Genomic DNA, 16,422 nt, shown 5'->3' on the forward strand with positions numbered 1-16,422 from the left:
ATACTATTAATGGTGTAATGGCCCATATAGAATTTGTAGCTTCAGTGCCTCACTTTAGGCAAATTAGAGAATTACCCTCTATACAGATAGTGGCAGTGGTGGTCAGTGGCAAATATGGATATTCACTGCCAAAGAATATACATATTTCTTTAAAGGTTGAGGCTGGCATTTAAATTAATAGACTGATTGCCACTGCAGAAAATCCAGCCAATAGGTACCAGGACAAAGCAGCACATGGGTGGCTGGAGAAAAAGTAGCACTGCGCAAAAAGAAAGTTCTGGCAAGGTGGGTGGTGCTGCTGGGTACTCCTAAAACAGGGTTGGAGATAGGGGCCAGAGGCAGCCTTGGGGGTTATACTTACATGCAGTACCAGAGTGCTGCGTGTCACACGATCAATTGGCTTGTAAAGGAGCGCTGCAAGGAGGAAGAGAGGAGGAGAGACCGGCATTATTGCAACATAAGCTCCAATTCTCCTAAGGCCACCCCTATGCACTATTACTGAAATCACCACTCTGAGGAGCAGCCCTCTTTATGAAGTGGCTGTCTTTGATTTCTGTCAAGTGGAACACTGTTGCTCTAGACTCACTCCTTCAGTGCCTACTAGGGTGAGAGGGGAGAACTGTTGTGCATCAGAACATTTCAATTAAAAAAAAAAAAGACTCTTTTAAGGTTTAAAAACCCTGACTGTATCTTCATACTACTACTAAAATGTGAGCCCTCCCTTCTTTCCCACCCCTCCTTTTATCCAGGCATTCCCCCCCCCCCCCCCACTAAGACAGCGTCTGCTACTAGACAATCACAGACAATCAGTACACTCTATTCACTAGTTGCCTAGTTAGCCTAGAATGGCTACTGTTAGCCATGGGAGGCACACAAGGCAGAGCCATCTCTGAGTGACAGTCCACAAAGAAGGGACACCCTAAAACAGCAGAACACAGACTCCTATCATACAGACAGAGCACCAGCCAGTGGTGTACCAAGTGCAGGAAGCAGCTGCGCAGTCAGCTCCGCCGGTTCCCTGCTCCCTTTGACATTACTTCCTGTTCCGGGTCAGGGAACCAGCAGAGCCGACAGCTGCGTGACTGCTCCCTGCACCCCCAGGTGATGCACCGGGGGAGGGGAGGGGGGTACGCAGCTGCGATCCGCCCCAGTTGGCAGCTGACATAGGAACACTACTGCCACCAGCAAATGCAGAAAAAACATCACACAAGAACAAGGTCCCTCCCCTAAAGAGCTGACAGTCTAAGCCAGAGTGCTGTAATCAGTGGAGGTAGAGCACATGGGACTCCTACAGCCTGATATTCAGCTAGCAGCGGTCAGCACTCTGCAGACTGCCAGTGGCTTTATCCCTTAAACTTTAAATGCCAGGTCATACTCGAGTTCCGGCAATGAATATCTGGGCATACACAAGCGGACAAAATTTTGCCAGTTAAGTACGATATTCAACACTTAACCAGTTAAAAAGAACGGCATAAAGACAGGACTGTGTTTAACGTGATCCCATTTAAACGGCTATCTTAGATGGTAAAGTGCTGACTCCACCCCCTGAATGCCCCCAAAATAGCCGGTTTCGGCTTGGGTGCTAACCAGCCATTTTCAGCGGCACAACGCGATTAAGTGTTGCTGAATATGCCTGGTTATCCCCGGACAGGCGATTTAAATGGCCAGGAGCCTCTCCAGGCTGTTTAAATCCTTTGAATATCGACCCCCCCCCTTAGTCCCACAGGCTTAGTTCTCACTATAAGAGTGAACAGTGAATTATATTACTACTACTACTACTATTAATTTCTTAACTGCTACCAGGAGTACTCAGTGCTGCACAGATTAAGTCCCTGCTCAACAGAAACTACAATCTTTCTAGTGCTGAGGTTAGTCTGTGGACTATAGATCAGTGGCGTTTCTGGGGGGGGGGGCGGTGGTCCGCCCCGGGTGCACGCCGCCGAGGGGGGGGGGGTGCCGCGCGCGCCTGCCCTCCGTTGTTCGATGCTTCTTCTCTGCCCCGGAACAGGTTACTTCCTGTTCCGGGGCAGAGAAGAAGCATCGAACAACAGAGGAAAGGCGTGCGCGGCACCCCCCCCCCCCCCCGGCGGCATGCACCCGGCGGGGGGGGGGGAGGGGGCCTTTTCGGGGGTGTCCTTTCGCTGGGGGGGGGGGTGTCCGTGTGGCATCGGGGGGGGGGGGGCGCTGCACCCGGGGGGCGGGGCACATCGGCGATCCGCCCCGGGTGCCAGCCCCCCTAGGAATGCCACTGCTATAGATTGCAGATAAGGGGGCAGAGGGAGGAAAGAAAGGAACAGTTAATCATAATACAGCACTACTTTACCTATATTCTGACTGCCTACTCTCTATAGCCGATTGCACAACTCTCTATCTTGTCATCCTTATTCTCTTGTAGCACCAACTGTATCTATACTCTGAAATGGCAAATGCCATAACAGAATATTGTAAGCCACATTGAGCCTGCAAATAGGTGGGAAAATGTGGGATACAAATGCAATAAATAAATAAACTCAAGAGAACTGCTAGTTGTTGAACTGAGGAACAGAAGACATTTTTCAGTCAGACTGTTAGTGGGCAGGAAGTACCTCCAGTTCCACACAGAACTAGCTCGTCCTCTTCCTCTTCATACACACAAGACACTAGACTCACTACTGCTAGGCAGAAATATTCACGGTGAGAAGCTGAGCGGGCTGGGGCTGGAAGGATCAACAGTGCCTTTCTTAATGTTCAGGGCTTTCCTGAAGAAGTCCCTGGTTGAGTTTTGCCAGGAGCCTTTCTTTGTCAGACTTTCCTCATTTATGCTGTTCCTTGATTTGTATCACTAGTTCTTTTCACCTCTCTCTTCCTTCTACCCTAGAAAATTTCTCTCCGCCTCTTGTTGCTGGGCTTTGCGTGTGCAAACGTCTTCTCTTCCCCTCCAGAGGGCTCCTTCACTGTCTAAAAAGGGCCATTTGAGAGTGAAGGAGGTCAGAGTTAAAAGTGTGGTGGGAGGAGGGGGGGAAGGAGAGGGTGTCTGGAGATTTTCTAAAAGGTAATGAGCACTTAATTGCTACAAGCCAGTTGAATTCCTGGGATGCAAGTTCAAATTCCTGACTCACTACCTACTGTGCGTGATCTTGGGCATGCTTTCCAATGCTAGGAACAAAGTGCAGAGATTTCTCCAGCCTCATTCAGGGAGCACTAGGGTTCAAAGGTCAGGGGGGGGGGAAGAACCATGGAGCATCCAACACACTAATACAGAGCTCAGAAACATCTATGTCCACACATCAAAGGGTTACTGCCAGGAAAAGAAAATCAGCTGGGTGGCTATTGGTTTTATAGGACTTCAGAGCTATGGTCCAGAATAGGCACCACAGGAGAGGGAAAGGGAAATGGGACTTGATATACCGCTTTTCTGAGGTTTTTGCTACTACATGCAAAGCGGTTTACATAAATTCAGCTACTTATTTTGTACCAGGGGCAATGGAGGGTTAAGTGACTTGCCCAGAGTCACAAGGAGCTGCAGTGGGAATGGAACTCAGTTCCCCAGGATCAAAGTCCACTGCACTAACCACTAAGCTACTCCTCCACTCCAACACTGAGGAGGCTGCATTACAGAGTCAGACTCACACCCTGTGACTGCTGGACCTTATCCTCTCCTCCTCCATCGTAGAGTCAGGGCTCAGTAGTGCAACCAATAGACTAAGGGTAAGGGGTCACCCCAGTACACCTTGTGCTAAAAAGACAAAGATCACACCTCTTTGCATTCACCCATCAGCTCAGATCCCCAGAACAGCATAACAAACCAACTATCTATCCTGTGCTACCCCTAAAGCTGGCATTAAAATCGGTTTCTCCGCAAGCCAGCAACAGAAGCTGTCTGTGTTCGCCCGAGTCTCAGTTCCAACCCCCTCTTATAACAAAGGAGCCTGGGCCATAGCAGAGACCCCAGCACTGAGGAGATCGTACCTGCCCAGTGACCATTCCTCTCTTCTAAGGGGCACATCCCACAGCAAGAGATACATTAGCTATTTTCCTCTCTTTGTTTCCTCTTTAGAAAAAAAAAAAAACCCCTAAGAAACGCATTACAGATCTGGTCGATGCAGCCTTTGTACACCGGACTCCTTAAAACCCCAGAAAAAGCAAGAATCCACACCAGGAGCCCCCCCCCCCCCCCAATCCTCTTTAACCGTAGCCCTGGCATCACTTCTCTCACAATTCTATAAATAAACAGCTATCACAAGAGGCAGAAACGGGTGAGAATAGCAAAGAAGAAATGTGTTACCATAGGTGCAGTTACAGCAAAGTCTTAGGATGAACAGAATTTCCATCTCCAAGAGCCCTGAAGCAGCAGAGACCCATGTCCTGTTCAAGTCCCTGGTTCTCACCCATAGCCAGTCAGCCAGGCAGCGAGGGATGCTTCTCCTGTGGCACAAGCATCACCGGCTGCCCTGCACACACAGAACGCACTACCCCGCACGCGCACACACACAAAGGAGGAGGGGGGAGGGGAGAGAAAGAGGAAGAGGATGCTATTTCTTATGAAGATTCCCCGCTTCTACTATTCAGCTGGGCACAAAGCTCTGATTCCAGGGTGCTTTAATCAGTAAGATATTAGGGGAGAAGGGGGAGGAGAGAGAGAGAAAGACAGAGGCAGGTATTAAGCGATGTTCTGACTCTAACCTTCCATGCTGACTGATGCCAAACAATCTTTGGAATCCTTAGGACCCTTCACTTTTAAATCCTGAAAGAGATTAAGAAAATCCATTACAACTGTAAAAAAAAAAAAAGATTTGAGCTGATAGTCAGATGGAGTTCCATGCTCACCAGCTATTGAGGATTCTATAATGGTGATAACTATAACTGGCCCAATATCATCCATATACTGAAGAGGCAGAGAGAGGGGGAGAGGGTGTCAGTGGCGATATCTGGACGGCAGTAACCTTCATTCACCAGCCCCTTAATTTTATAATTCCATGCGTCCCTTTTCATGCTTAGCATGCAAAATTACACGTGTAGGTTATGGAATACTGCCAGTTACACGCATAACTTAACTTAGGTGATAATTAGCATTAATCGGCAATTGGCACTAATTGATGCTAATTTGGTTACACGCGTAAATGCATTTAGTCAGTATTCTATCAACTTGGCGCTTAATTTCTTTAGTACACAACTACTAGGGAGGGTGTGGACGTGCGTGGGTCAGGGATATGTCAGGGATGTGCCTAGCTCTTACACACTAAAGGACAGATGATCGAAAGCCCCACGCTGTTCCAAACAACGCTCTAAAAATAGCGCTGGAACAGCACAGGGTTTTACCGCCACTATGATCAGAGAAGTCTGGGCTGTCGAAAGCCCAGACTTCTCAAACACAGGGGCTGGAGGTCCATTGGATCACCAGACCCCAAGTACCCTCACCCCGAACCAAGCAACACAGATGCACTGGAATCAGGATGCACTGGGCAGGGCTGGAAGCCACCATTTTCGAGGCGGCGCTGATGGAAGAGGAGGGAAACCACCTCCCTCCGCCAACGAAGGTAGGGGGTGGGGAAGGGCTGCTAGAGCACCAGGTCGGGGGGGGGGAGGAACTGACTCATGGCCTGGGGGGGGGGGGTAGAGGGGAATGGAGGTCCACCAGACCTCCAACCCCTGTTGCACTGGGGGGGGGGGGGTCAGGTCGGTGTTCCTGCTCCTGTGGTGGTGGTGGTGGGGCTGCTGCATTGGGCGGAATGGGGGCCTGCTACCATGCAAATGCATGCTGGACAGGGCTCACCATTCCTCTCAAATGGTCTGCAAACCCTAACACCAGCTCCGAGCTGGCATAGGATTTGCCGCAGAGAGCACGCCAATGTTGCGTACTGCAAGCTGATCATTGGGGAGGAATACATTTAGCATGCATTTGCATGCTAGCTGCGCTAAGAGCCCTGTTTTGCATGCATTTGCATGCTAGTTGCAGTCAGAGCCCGCGAGCGCATTGTTTCACTCGATCTGGGACTCTGATCACGGAGTGGTAGCAAACGCAGGTGCTAGTATGGCGCTAACAGCCTCCAGCACCTGCGTTTCCTTCTCATCATCTGGGCATAATGTTATACAATATTGTCAGTTACGCACTATTAGGCCTGATCATTTACACCAGTCCAGCTAGCGTAAGTGCTGGTATCAAAGGTTAGTGGTGTAACTGCAGACTTGCATGTGCAATTGACATTATAGAATTTGTGCTTAGTGCACAAACCTTAGGCTCCTAACTGTGGGCCATTTTTACCCCCCTATTTGGATAAGTTAGATGTTTAGATTAGGTCTAAAATGGATAGCAGCATTGGCAATGGGCGTATTACAACATACATAGTCAGTGCCGCTGAGCATATGCATTTAATAAAATGACAGCATTTATATCAATACTAGTAAAACAGGCCCATTTCTAACACAAATGAAACGGGCGCTAGCAAGGTTTTCCTCGGAGTGTGTATGTTTGAGAGAGAGAGAGAGTGTGAGTGAGAGAGAGAACGAGTGAGAGACAGACAGACAGAGTGTGTGTGTGTGTGTTTGTGTCAGAGAGAGAGAGTGTGTGAGAGACAGAGTGTATGTGTGTGTGAGAGTGAGTGTGTGAAAGAGAGAGAGATAGTGTGTGAGAGAGAGTGTATGTGAGAGACAGAGAGTGAGTGTGTGTGTGGGGCTCCGAGTTCCATGACCCCCTCCTTCCATCCCTCACTCTCCTCCCCTCCGAGTTCCAGGCCCCCCTTCCGTCCAAGGTGCAGGCCCCCCTCCCTCCCTCTCCTCTCTCTCCTCTCCTCCCCTCTGAGTTCTTGCCCCCCCTTCCCTCTGAGTTCCATGCCCCCCTCCCTCTCCTCCCCAGCATGTTCCATGCCCCCCTTTCCTCGGAGTGTGTATGTTTGAGAGAGTGTGTGGGTGAGAGATGGAGTATGTGAGAGAATGAGTGAGAGAGAGAGAGACAGAGTGTGTATGTGTGTGTTTGTGCCAGAGAGAGAGAGTGTGTGTGAGAGACAGAGTGTGTGTGTGTGCGAGTCTGTGTGTGAGAGACAGAGTGTGTGAGAGAGAGTGTATGTGAGAGACAGAGAGTGAGTGTGTGTGTGTGAGAAAGTGAAGCCTTCAAGCCTTGAAGCATTTGTGCGCTCTGTAAGGCTCCATCTCCTCAATTGACGACACGCAGTTCTGGAACATTGCAGGAATGCTTCAAGGCTTGAAGGCTTCACTTTCTCGGCTTCAGAATGTTGAAGGTGCATTTTATTATATAGGATGGTTACCAAAGCAGAAAACAAGAGCTCATTGTGTCAGGTAGAAAAATGAGATGCCACTAAGCATGAACTGATTTCTGTGTACGAGAACATCTCAGAGTTTTGACAGGTGTATCCTGGGGCAAGGACCTGAGGCTGTGAGACCTCACAATTTGTCTGCCTCACCCCCTTGACCCAGATTCAGAAGATGGGCATATGAAGCCTGGCAGAATGGATATAATAATATTATTCTGAGGTTGCTCAAGTGTATGTGGAGGTCGTTCGATTGCCTATGAACAAAACAGAAAATTCTAGCTAGTAACTCTCACTCTGCATCCATCAGAGGAGGAAGGAGGAGAGACAGAGAGGGAAAATTAAGGTCAGCTATAAACACCAGTTTTCTGACATCATTCACAAGACGTTGGACGCCAAGGACACCTGATGGCTGGGTATTCTCTCCTTTACTGCAGGAGCATCTCACCTCAGAGATGTCATGGAACTGAGCATTGGACTGACTGCATTTCTCAGCTGTCTCCAGGGCAACTTTATAGTTATCCACAAAGGCCTTGTACACCCCAAGCTGGCTAGCCTGTGAAAAAAAAAATAAAGAGAGAACTGGGCATTAGCAATCTACATGGACAAACCTGCCAGATCCTAGTGCGTTAATGTGCTCAGGAGAGATAGTGAAAACGTGCCAGGCACCAAGAGCTTTAAACTAGGATCTTCCAGTTTCCATAGCAACATATTTAGCCAGTAGGTCAATGAGAGGCCTCCAGCCAGGAAGTGCTAGAATTTCTCTCCTGGCCTCCAGAAAACACAAATTTATCTGGGGCATGCTTCTCCCAGGCCCTCTGCCTGCTCTTAGCTCTTGGCCCATTCCTCGTCCTTGATCTCAAGGGCAGCACACAGAGACTGAACAGCATCAGACTGGAGACTACAATCTCCACTTACACTTAAAGGAGTGTGAATTCACCAGCATTTTACCAGGAGGAAGACAGCCAGCTGCCTTGGTGAGGGGGAGGGTTGTCTGGGGTCAAAAGACAGAAAGACCCTTTCACATATGAGCATGCCCAACATTAAACACATGTTGGCCCAGAATCAGTAAATGGTGCCCAAACTTAGGTGCAATTATGATCCGCGCTAATCACCAGTTCTATATAGATCATTTATTATTACTACTACTATTACTTATCATTTCTATAGCAGTATTTGACCTACGCAGCACTGCACACTAAATATGTAAGAGACAGTCCCTGCGCAACAGAGCTTACAATCTAATCAAGACAGACAAACAGGACATATAAGGGATAAGGACAAAGAGTAGCAAGATTCCGTGCAGAATCTCAAAGAGCAAGATTGCGGAATCCCAAAAACTACTACTACTACTTATCATTTCTATAGCACTACTAGACCTACGCAGCGCTGCACATTAAACATGAAAGAGACAGTCCCTGCTCGACAGAGCTTACAATCTAATCAAGATAGAGAAACAGGACAAATAAGGGATAAGGGAATTACTTAAGGTGGGAATGATAAAACAGACGTGTATTAAACAAGTGAATTTGAGTTAAAGCAACCTTAAAAGGTGGGCTTTTAGCCTAGATTTGAATACAGCCAGAGACGGAGCTTGTGTAAGGAAGAAGTCTGGAGTCTGTATTGGAGGAGAAGGATACAGATAAGAGAGATTCACCCAATGAATGGAATTCCCAGGAAGGAGTGTAACATAATTTTGAACGGATTGAAGGGGGGGGGGGGGGGAGATGGCTTAGTGGGAGACCTGTGAGAAGCAAGTTGCAGTAGTCTAAGCATGAGGTGATAACAGTGTGGATAAGGGTTTTGGTATGTGCTCAGAAAGGAAGGGACGAATTTTGGTGATATTATAGAGACAGAACTGAAAAGTTTTAGCAGTCTGTTGGATATGTGCAGAAAAAGAGAGAAGAGAGACAGTAGTCAAAGATGACCTCAAGGTTACGAGCTGATGAGACAGGGAGGATGAGAGTATTATCCACAGAAACCGAGAATGGGGAAAGAGGAAAGGTGGGTTTATGGGAAAAGATAAAAAGCTCATACTTGGCCATATTTCATTTCAGATGGCAGTGAGACATCCAGGCAATGTAAGAGACAGGTAGGCTGAGATTTGGGCCTGGATTCCTGGTGAAACTTCTGTTGTGGAGAGGTAGATCTGGGAGTCATCAGCATAAAGATGATACTAAAAACCATGGGAGGAGATCAGAACACCAAGGGAATAAGTATAGATGGAGAAAAAAAGGGAGGTCCCAAGACCGAGCCCTGAGGCACACCAACTGATAGTGGGATAGAAGTTGAGAAGGATCTACCAGAGCATATGCTAAAAGTGCGATGGGAGAGATAAGAAGAAAACCAAGAAAAAAACAGAGCCCCGAAATCCAAGTGAGGACAGAGTATCAAGGAGTAGGTGGTGATCAACAGTGTCAAAAGCAGCATATAGATCAAGAAGGATGATTCTGAGACCTTTGGATCTGTTCAGGAACAGGTCACTGGAGACTTTAGCAAGGGCTGTTTCAGTTGAACATACAGGGCAAAAGCCAGACTGAAGTAGATCAAGAATAGCTTGAGATGAAAGAAAGTCAAGACAATGAAGGTGAACAACATTTTCAAGTAGATTGGATAGGAAAGGGAGGGAGAAGATGGGGCAATAGTAGGAAGGGCAGGTAGGGTCCAATGAAGGTTTTTTTGAGGAGTGGTGTAACTATGGCATGTTTGAAGGCATCAGGAACAGATGAGTGGAAAGTGAGGATATGATAGACAGAAGGGGTGATAGTAGGAGAGATAGTGGAATAGATAGGTCAGAGGAACAGGTAGCCAGTTTAGAGGAGGAAAGGAAATGTGCAGTTTCCTCGTCAGTGATTTCAGAAAAGGAAGAAAAGGTGGCAGGGGATGAAGGAGGTTGGCAGAATGGCCTGGGGGAAGGAGTGGTGGAGGTGACTTGGTTCAGAACTCAAGGTTAATCTTGAGAACCTTGTCATGGATGTATTCAGCCATAGTCTGGGGAGACAGTGAAAGGGGGGGGGGTGGAGGTGAAGGCACTTTGAGGAGAGAGCTCAGTGTGACAAAGAGACGCAAAGGATTTGAGCCATTTAATGCTAAGCAGCCTTTATACAACAGCGCTTAGTGCAAATTCCCGTGCCCAATTTTGGGCCCAAGGATGTCTGCCTGCTAAATATGGGTGTAAAAAAAATCCTCATGCCCAACTGATGGCAGTTGGGCACGTAAAATCATATAACATTGCACCTAATTTCTGGGAATGCCCTGACCTGCCCATGCCCCTCCCATGGCCATGCCCACTTTTGGGTTGCACACTATGAAATTTAAGCACACACATTATTGAATAGGGCATAGGGCAGATGCTCACGTAACTCCTAATTACTGCCAAGTCCAATTAACTCCGATAATTGTTAGCACCTAATTGACTAATTCATTTATGTGTACATCTGGGATCCATGTCCAAATCTGGGTGACCTATATAGTATCTAGATACAAGTTTGTACAAGACCTCTCTCCTGACCCTCCCTAAAATGTTGGAAGTTTTCACTCCTTACTCTTGAAGTTGGTGTCACTACACAACAAGCCTGCCAACAACCTCACCCTACCCCTTCCTCTCCTGGAGACCTTACCTTCACCCCTATTAGCTCCTCTGTGCTCAAGAGATACTTTCCATGCAGAGGCCACTCATCTGGCAGAGATGGGGTATCCCTTATAGGAGCTTTGCATGCAGCAGTCATAGGAGATGAAAGCATGCAATTAAACTCCCTTTCCCCATATACCCAGAGCCAATGTTAAACATGCTGGGGCCCAGGGCAGAAACTTGGGAGGGGGCCCTAAAGCCCACTAGCAGGCTGTATCTCCTTCAGTTTTAAGCAGGTCTATGAGCCCCCCCCCCCCTGTAGCTTGGGGGCCCAGGGCAATTGCCCTTCGTGCATACCACTAATATCAGCACTGTCCATACCATAAAAGCAAACACAATGTGGAAGGTGAATTCACGCTGGGTACAGAAAAAGGAAGAGGGTAAGTTTGCGGGAGGGCTAGGTGTGGAGGGGGGGAAGGATTGAGGGGGGATTCATATGTTCAGTTTCATAAGCTGTCTTGGTTGATTATATTGTATTGTTTTAATGACTTTTTGCTGTTACTTTTAATTGGACTGTTGTTTGCTTTGTCTTGATAACATCAATAAAAACACTTACTGAAACAAGAAAATAAAAAGGAAAAAGGATGGGATGGGATGGGAAGTCTTTCCCCAGCTCAGTGCCATTGCATACATATCATTTAAAGCTTATTTCTTCCGCACAACCCAGCAGACCTCACAGCCCACTAATGGCAAAGAAGGGAGATGCCTAGAGCTTGAGCAGGGTCCGAGGTGTCAATACAAAAGAGGCAGCTGAGCAGACCTTGCTTTCATCTGCCAAGATGTTACCCTGTGTTTCTGTGAATGAGCCTTGCAACCACTGTGCTTCTCCTGCAAGTCAGTTTCATTTATTTTCCAAAAGAAAAACAAACCCAGGTAAGCACCGCTGAGTTCCGTGCAAGTTGTCCTAGCTTCCCTTCTGCTCGGGTTATGCAATCCTCTCCTTAAAACGTTCACTTTTAAGCCGGCTGTCTCCCTTTGGGAAGAAACGTGAGAGAAGTCTCGGTGAATCAGCCAGCTGCGAGTGGAGGACTTGTGTTGGAATCTCCTGTCCTGCAGGGTTTTAGTACATCACATAGGGAAAGTGAACAGAACAGAAGCACTGGTGGGAGGAAGGTCTCAGAGAAGACTTCCCAGTGTACCAATTACCCAAGTAGGGGAAAAGAGAGATAAAGAAAGAGAATATTTCACAGCCACAGGAAATTTAGTTTAAGAGAAAATACTATAAGAGGGTAACTGGTGGGTGGGGTGGGTAAGAGATACCCAATGTATTTTGTGCAGTGAAGTGGCCTCACTTGACATCACAGCTGGGCAGCAACCAATATATCACTCATCATTCTCTCCTTTCAGGAAAGCAAACAACAGGTGTTTGAAAACCTACCAAAAAACACAAACAGGCAATAAGCAGCCCTGGAGAGGAAAATGGAAAAATGGATGGATTCTTCTCCAGAGATAAGGACTCCCAGAGCTTAAAAATCAGTACACATGAAGGCATATTTTCAAAGCACTTAGCCTTCCAAAGTTCCATGTCACTGGATGAGAGACACATGAAACATTCATATCATGCACTGGAGGTCTCTTTTGCTAGGAAGGAGGTTCCAGGTCTAGGCATCAGGTGGGAGGCTGAAAGGTGTAGATTTGGGAATAATATAAGGAAATGGTTATTCACTTGAAGGCTAGAGAGTGCATGGAATGTTGCCCCCACCCCCAAGAAAGCTGAAGGAGCAAATGAACAACAGAAGATGAGCTATGCCAAGTAAAACCAAGATCTATCAAGCTCAGCATCCTGTCTCTAACAATGGCTAGTCTCTGGGTCACAAGAACCCGGCAGATCCCATAAAGTGGACAACATTTCTCATAGCTCATTCCAAGGGGTAAGCAATGACTCCCAAGTCTACTTGGCTGATTATTTTTTATGAACTTTTCCTCAAAGAACTTAAAACCTGTTTTGAGCCCTGCTATGTTAGCAACAGATTCTGTCGTATGAGAATTCAAGAAAGCTGGAGATAAGCATCAAATCCTTAGTGAAAGGTGACCAATAAGCAGGGTCTGTGACATTGCAGTAGAATGTAGAATGGCCCAGGTCTATCTCCCATCTGATTCTATAATTGCAATTTGATTTCAGTACTTGAGAGAGAAAGCTTAGCAAAAAGAGCAGATTCTCCCCTCTCTCAAACATATGGGGAGGGGGTAAAATTCAGAGTTGAGCTCATTTTTACCAAAAAAGAGCTGCAGCACTCCTTGAAACGATTCCTGCCCCCACCCTATGTGCCTTGCCGCTCCCTCTCCCCTTCAACACATGCAAAACTATCCGATTCCTGCCCCCACCCTGTGTGCCTTGCCGCTCCATCTCCCCTTCAACACATGCAAAACTATCATACGTATTAGTGATGTCACCGTTACCTAGCAACCAGAGCCTTTGCTCTAAACCAACAGCATGCAAAATACAGATATGCTAATTTATATTGGTCTTCCTTCCACCTTGAACAAAAGTCACATTTGAAGCTGCATTGATAAACACAAACTGTATTCAAAAACATTTATGCCCCACCCAATCCACTGCAGGAAACAACGTAGAAAAAGAATCCTTTGCATTCTCTCTCTCCCACTCCTTCCTATCCACCTGACTGGCATCACACTCCCAAGGATTGCTGCCTCCTGCCCATGCACACAAAAAAAACAAAAAACAGCCAATGGGAGGTGATGTTCTAACTCCAACCTTCCATACTGATGCTCTTCGGTCCTCTGAATCCTTAAGATCCTTAACCAGAACCAACTCACACCGAGGTATATTTGAAACCTCACTCCTGAATTCTACTGCCCATAATTCCCAAAAACACCTTTCTGCTCCTGCTCTCTAGGATCTCAACCCCAACCAGATCACAAGACACTTTAGACCTGTTCTTGCAGAAAAGCTGAGCGAACTGGTTTCCCCGAGACGGTCTTTGTAAGCTCTGCTGCTTCCCTGGGAAGTCAGTGCTACAGGACTCAGAATGCATCAGGAGGAAAGTCTGAAATCCCCCAAACTGACCTCTCTCTGTGGATGGTAGACATAGACAGGAAGAACACACCCTGGAAATGCCATGACTGAGTATAAGGGAGAATGCTCAGTAGCTGCACTTTTCCTATTTCCAGCCTACTTTGAGCTAGAGGGCGACTGAATTTCAGTGTCAGTGCCGAAAGCAGCCCAAAATTTGGATATGGTCATTCTGTTGTGGTCGAAATTGCCAGTGCATTTTTGGCTGAAACTGAAACTGTGCTGTGCAGCCTGCAGGCCTCACTCCTTCACCCCCCCCCCCCCACCACAAGGAGCCCACATCCCAGACCCAAAAGGTAGCCCCTCCTCCCTCCTCGCACACAAGAAGCCTACATCCCAGACCCAAAGGTAGCCCCTCCTCCCCAGGCCTACCATATCATTGGTGGTCTAGTGGTTAGTCGGGGTAGGAGTGATCCCCTGTTGCTCCTGCCCATGCAGGCTCCATTGACAAAATGGATGTCTGGACCTCTTGTGACAAGTGTTGCAAGACAGCCACTGGAGATCCTGCAGCTATCTTGAGATTGGAGATGGCATGGGTAGAAGCGACTCGGGATCACTCCTGCCCAAGTCTAGCCACTAGACCACCAAATGACATAGTAACATAGTAAATGACGGCAGAAAAAGACCTGCATGGTCCATCCAGTCTGCCCAACAAGACAAACTCATATGTGCTACTTTTTGTGTATACCCTACTTTGTAGGCCCAGGTAGGGGCGTGGGGAGAGGAACTCTGGGTATAGGGGGAGGGGTTCCTTTTGTTCCTGGAGGGGTGCCTTTTCTGTTTGGAGGGAATGGGGCTGTGCCTGTTTGGGGGCCACACCAGTTTCAGTCAAAACCAAGTGGCAAATTTCAGTTGCAGATTCAGTTCAGACTAAAACTGAAAAAAAAAAACTGGCTTCAGTCACTTTCTAGTTTGAGCTCTCACAGAGATAACGCCAGCATACTCACTAAATCCCTGTTCTCTGCATTCTTTCTCAGACTATCAGCCGAAGGAAATAGAAGTTCTATCTTCTACTGTCAGCAGTGAATTCTGGTACCATCTGCCTATCAAGAAGCGACCTGGAGTTGTTTCAGCAGGGACAGAGGCAATCTCACAGTGGAGGTATCCTTCTTACTGAGGCAAAGAAGGGGTTAAAAGTCTTTATTCGGAAAATGTTCCAGTTCTAGCTCATTGCAAAAGACACCAATCAGGAAAGAATCCCAGGGACATGCAGCAAGGACACCTGTCCACTGTCCCCAGTGAAATTGGTCATGTGTTCCCCCTTCTGCCCAATTACAGCCAAAAGATATGCCTGGGGGGGGGGGGGGGGGGAAGGAGAGTTTGAACAGGACATACCAGTTTCTGGAAGAGGTGGCCAACAGTGACCTTGTTGTCCCAGTGCTGCACGCTGGGGCACAACCGGTCATAAAACTCTTTGTGAATCTCATAGATGTCCTGGATCTTGTAGAAGATTGTCTCAATCTGCTGAATGGTGAGCACCGGCTGCGATGTGGTGGCTGTGGCCCTCAGAGGCTTCATGGGCTGGAACGAGACATGAAGAGAGACATTCTGGTGTATAGCCTTCTTTATATTTAATGTACACTCAACACCCTTCCCCGCTGGCATATCAAGGGCAGGATGGTGGGGGCAGACCGCCCCGGATGCAGGCAGCAAGGGGGCGCGCTGAGCTGTCGGCAATGCCGGTCCTTTGCCCCTTCTGATATCAACTTCTATTCCGGGACAAGAGACCAGCAGAGCCAACAACCGCGTGACTGCTCAGTGCACCCCCTTGCTCAGAGGCGGGGGTGGTCCGCCCGGGGAGGGGGGGGGGTGCACTCTGCCCCGGCTGGCAACCAAGGTAGGTGCGCTCTGCCCTTACCCTCCCCAACACCCTTCCTTAGCAGTGTCCCTACAGGAGTGATGTAATTCTGCAACCAGCACTCCCATCTGTGGCTTTCCACCATGCTACTGTGATGTCAAAGAGTCGCCCAGCTACTACTATACATCATTATCACAATGCTACTGGACAAAACATAGTGCTAATTACCAGTGGATTAGCCATAGGTGTCAACATTTCAAAACGATCAGGGTTGCCAAACACAAGACAAATTACCCCTCCCTGGACACAATGAATGAACTGTTCAATACTGGGGATGCTGAGCACCACAGAGCTGGCCCCAATAGGCATAGCAAGGATTGAATGGATCCTGGGTGCAAAAATTAAGTTGGGCCCCAATAACATCCCTCCCAAGGTAGTATGGACTTGGGGGGGGGGGGGGGGGAGAAGGGTAGAACCCCTTCTGAGCTCCAGTAATCAAACCCTGCAAAACCTGTCATAATAAAGCAGCACTAATCTCCAGGACTCAGATAGCAACAAAAAAACAGCACCCTAGAATACCCTAGTGGAAGAGTAGCCTCATGGTTGGAACAGTGCCTGAGAACCAGGGGAGCCCAGTTCAAATCCTACTGCAGTCCTTCTAACCTTGGGCAAGTCACTTAACTCTCCACTTCCTCAGGTACAAACTCAGATTGTA

At 47.8% G+C, this 16,422-nt stretch overlaps 1 protein-coding gene across 3 annotated transcripts in view; it reads right to left on the reverse strand.

The window, feature by feature from the left end:
• Nucleotides 1-16,422, reverse strand: part of ABR (ABR activator of RhoGEF and GTPase) — a 279,174-nt gene that overhangs the window by 94,571 nt on the left and 168,181 nt on the right. For all 3 annotated transcript variants that reach the window (XM_030186114.1, XM_030186115.1, XM_030186116.1), the window contains 4 exons: nt 15,245-15,430; nt 7,693-7,800; nt 4,663-4,723; nt 362-414 (listed from right to left, as the gene is read on the reverse strand). In XM_030186114.1, coding sequence (XP_030041974.1) covers nt 362-414; nt 4,663-4,723; nt 7,693-7,800; nt 15,245-15,430 — 408 coding nt within the window. The remainder of the gene's footprint in view (nt 1-361; nt 415-4,662; nt 4,724-7,692; nt 7,801-15,244; nt 15,431-16,422) is intronic.

This window comes from Microcaecilia unicolor, chromosome 13, assembly GCF_901765095.1.
Source record: "Microcaecilia unicolor chromosome 13, aMicUni1.1, whole genome shotgun sequence".
NCBI lineage: Eukaryota > Metazoa > Chordata > Amphibia > Gymnophiona > Siphonopidae > Microcaecilia > Microcaecilia unicolor.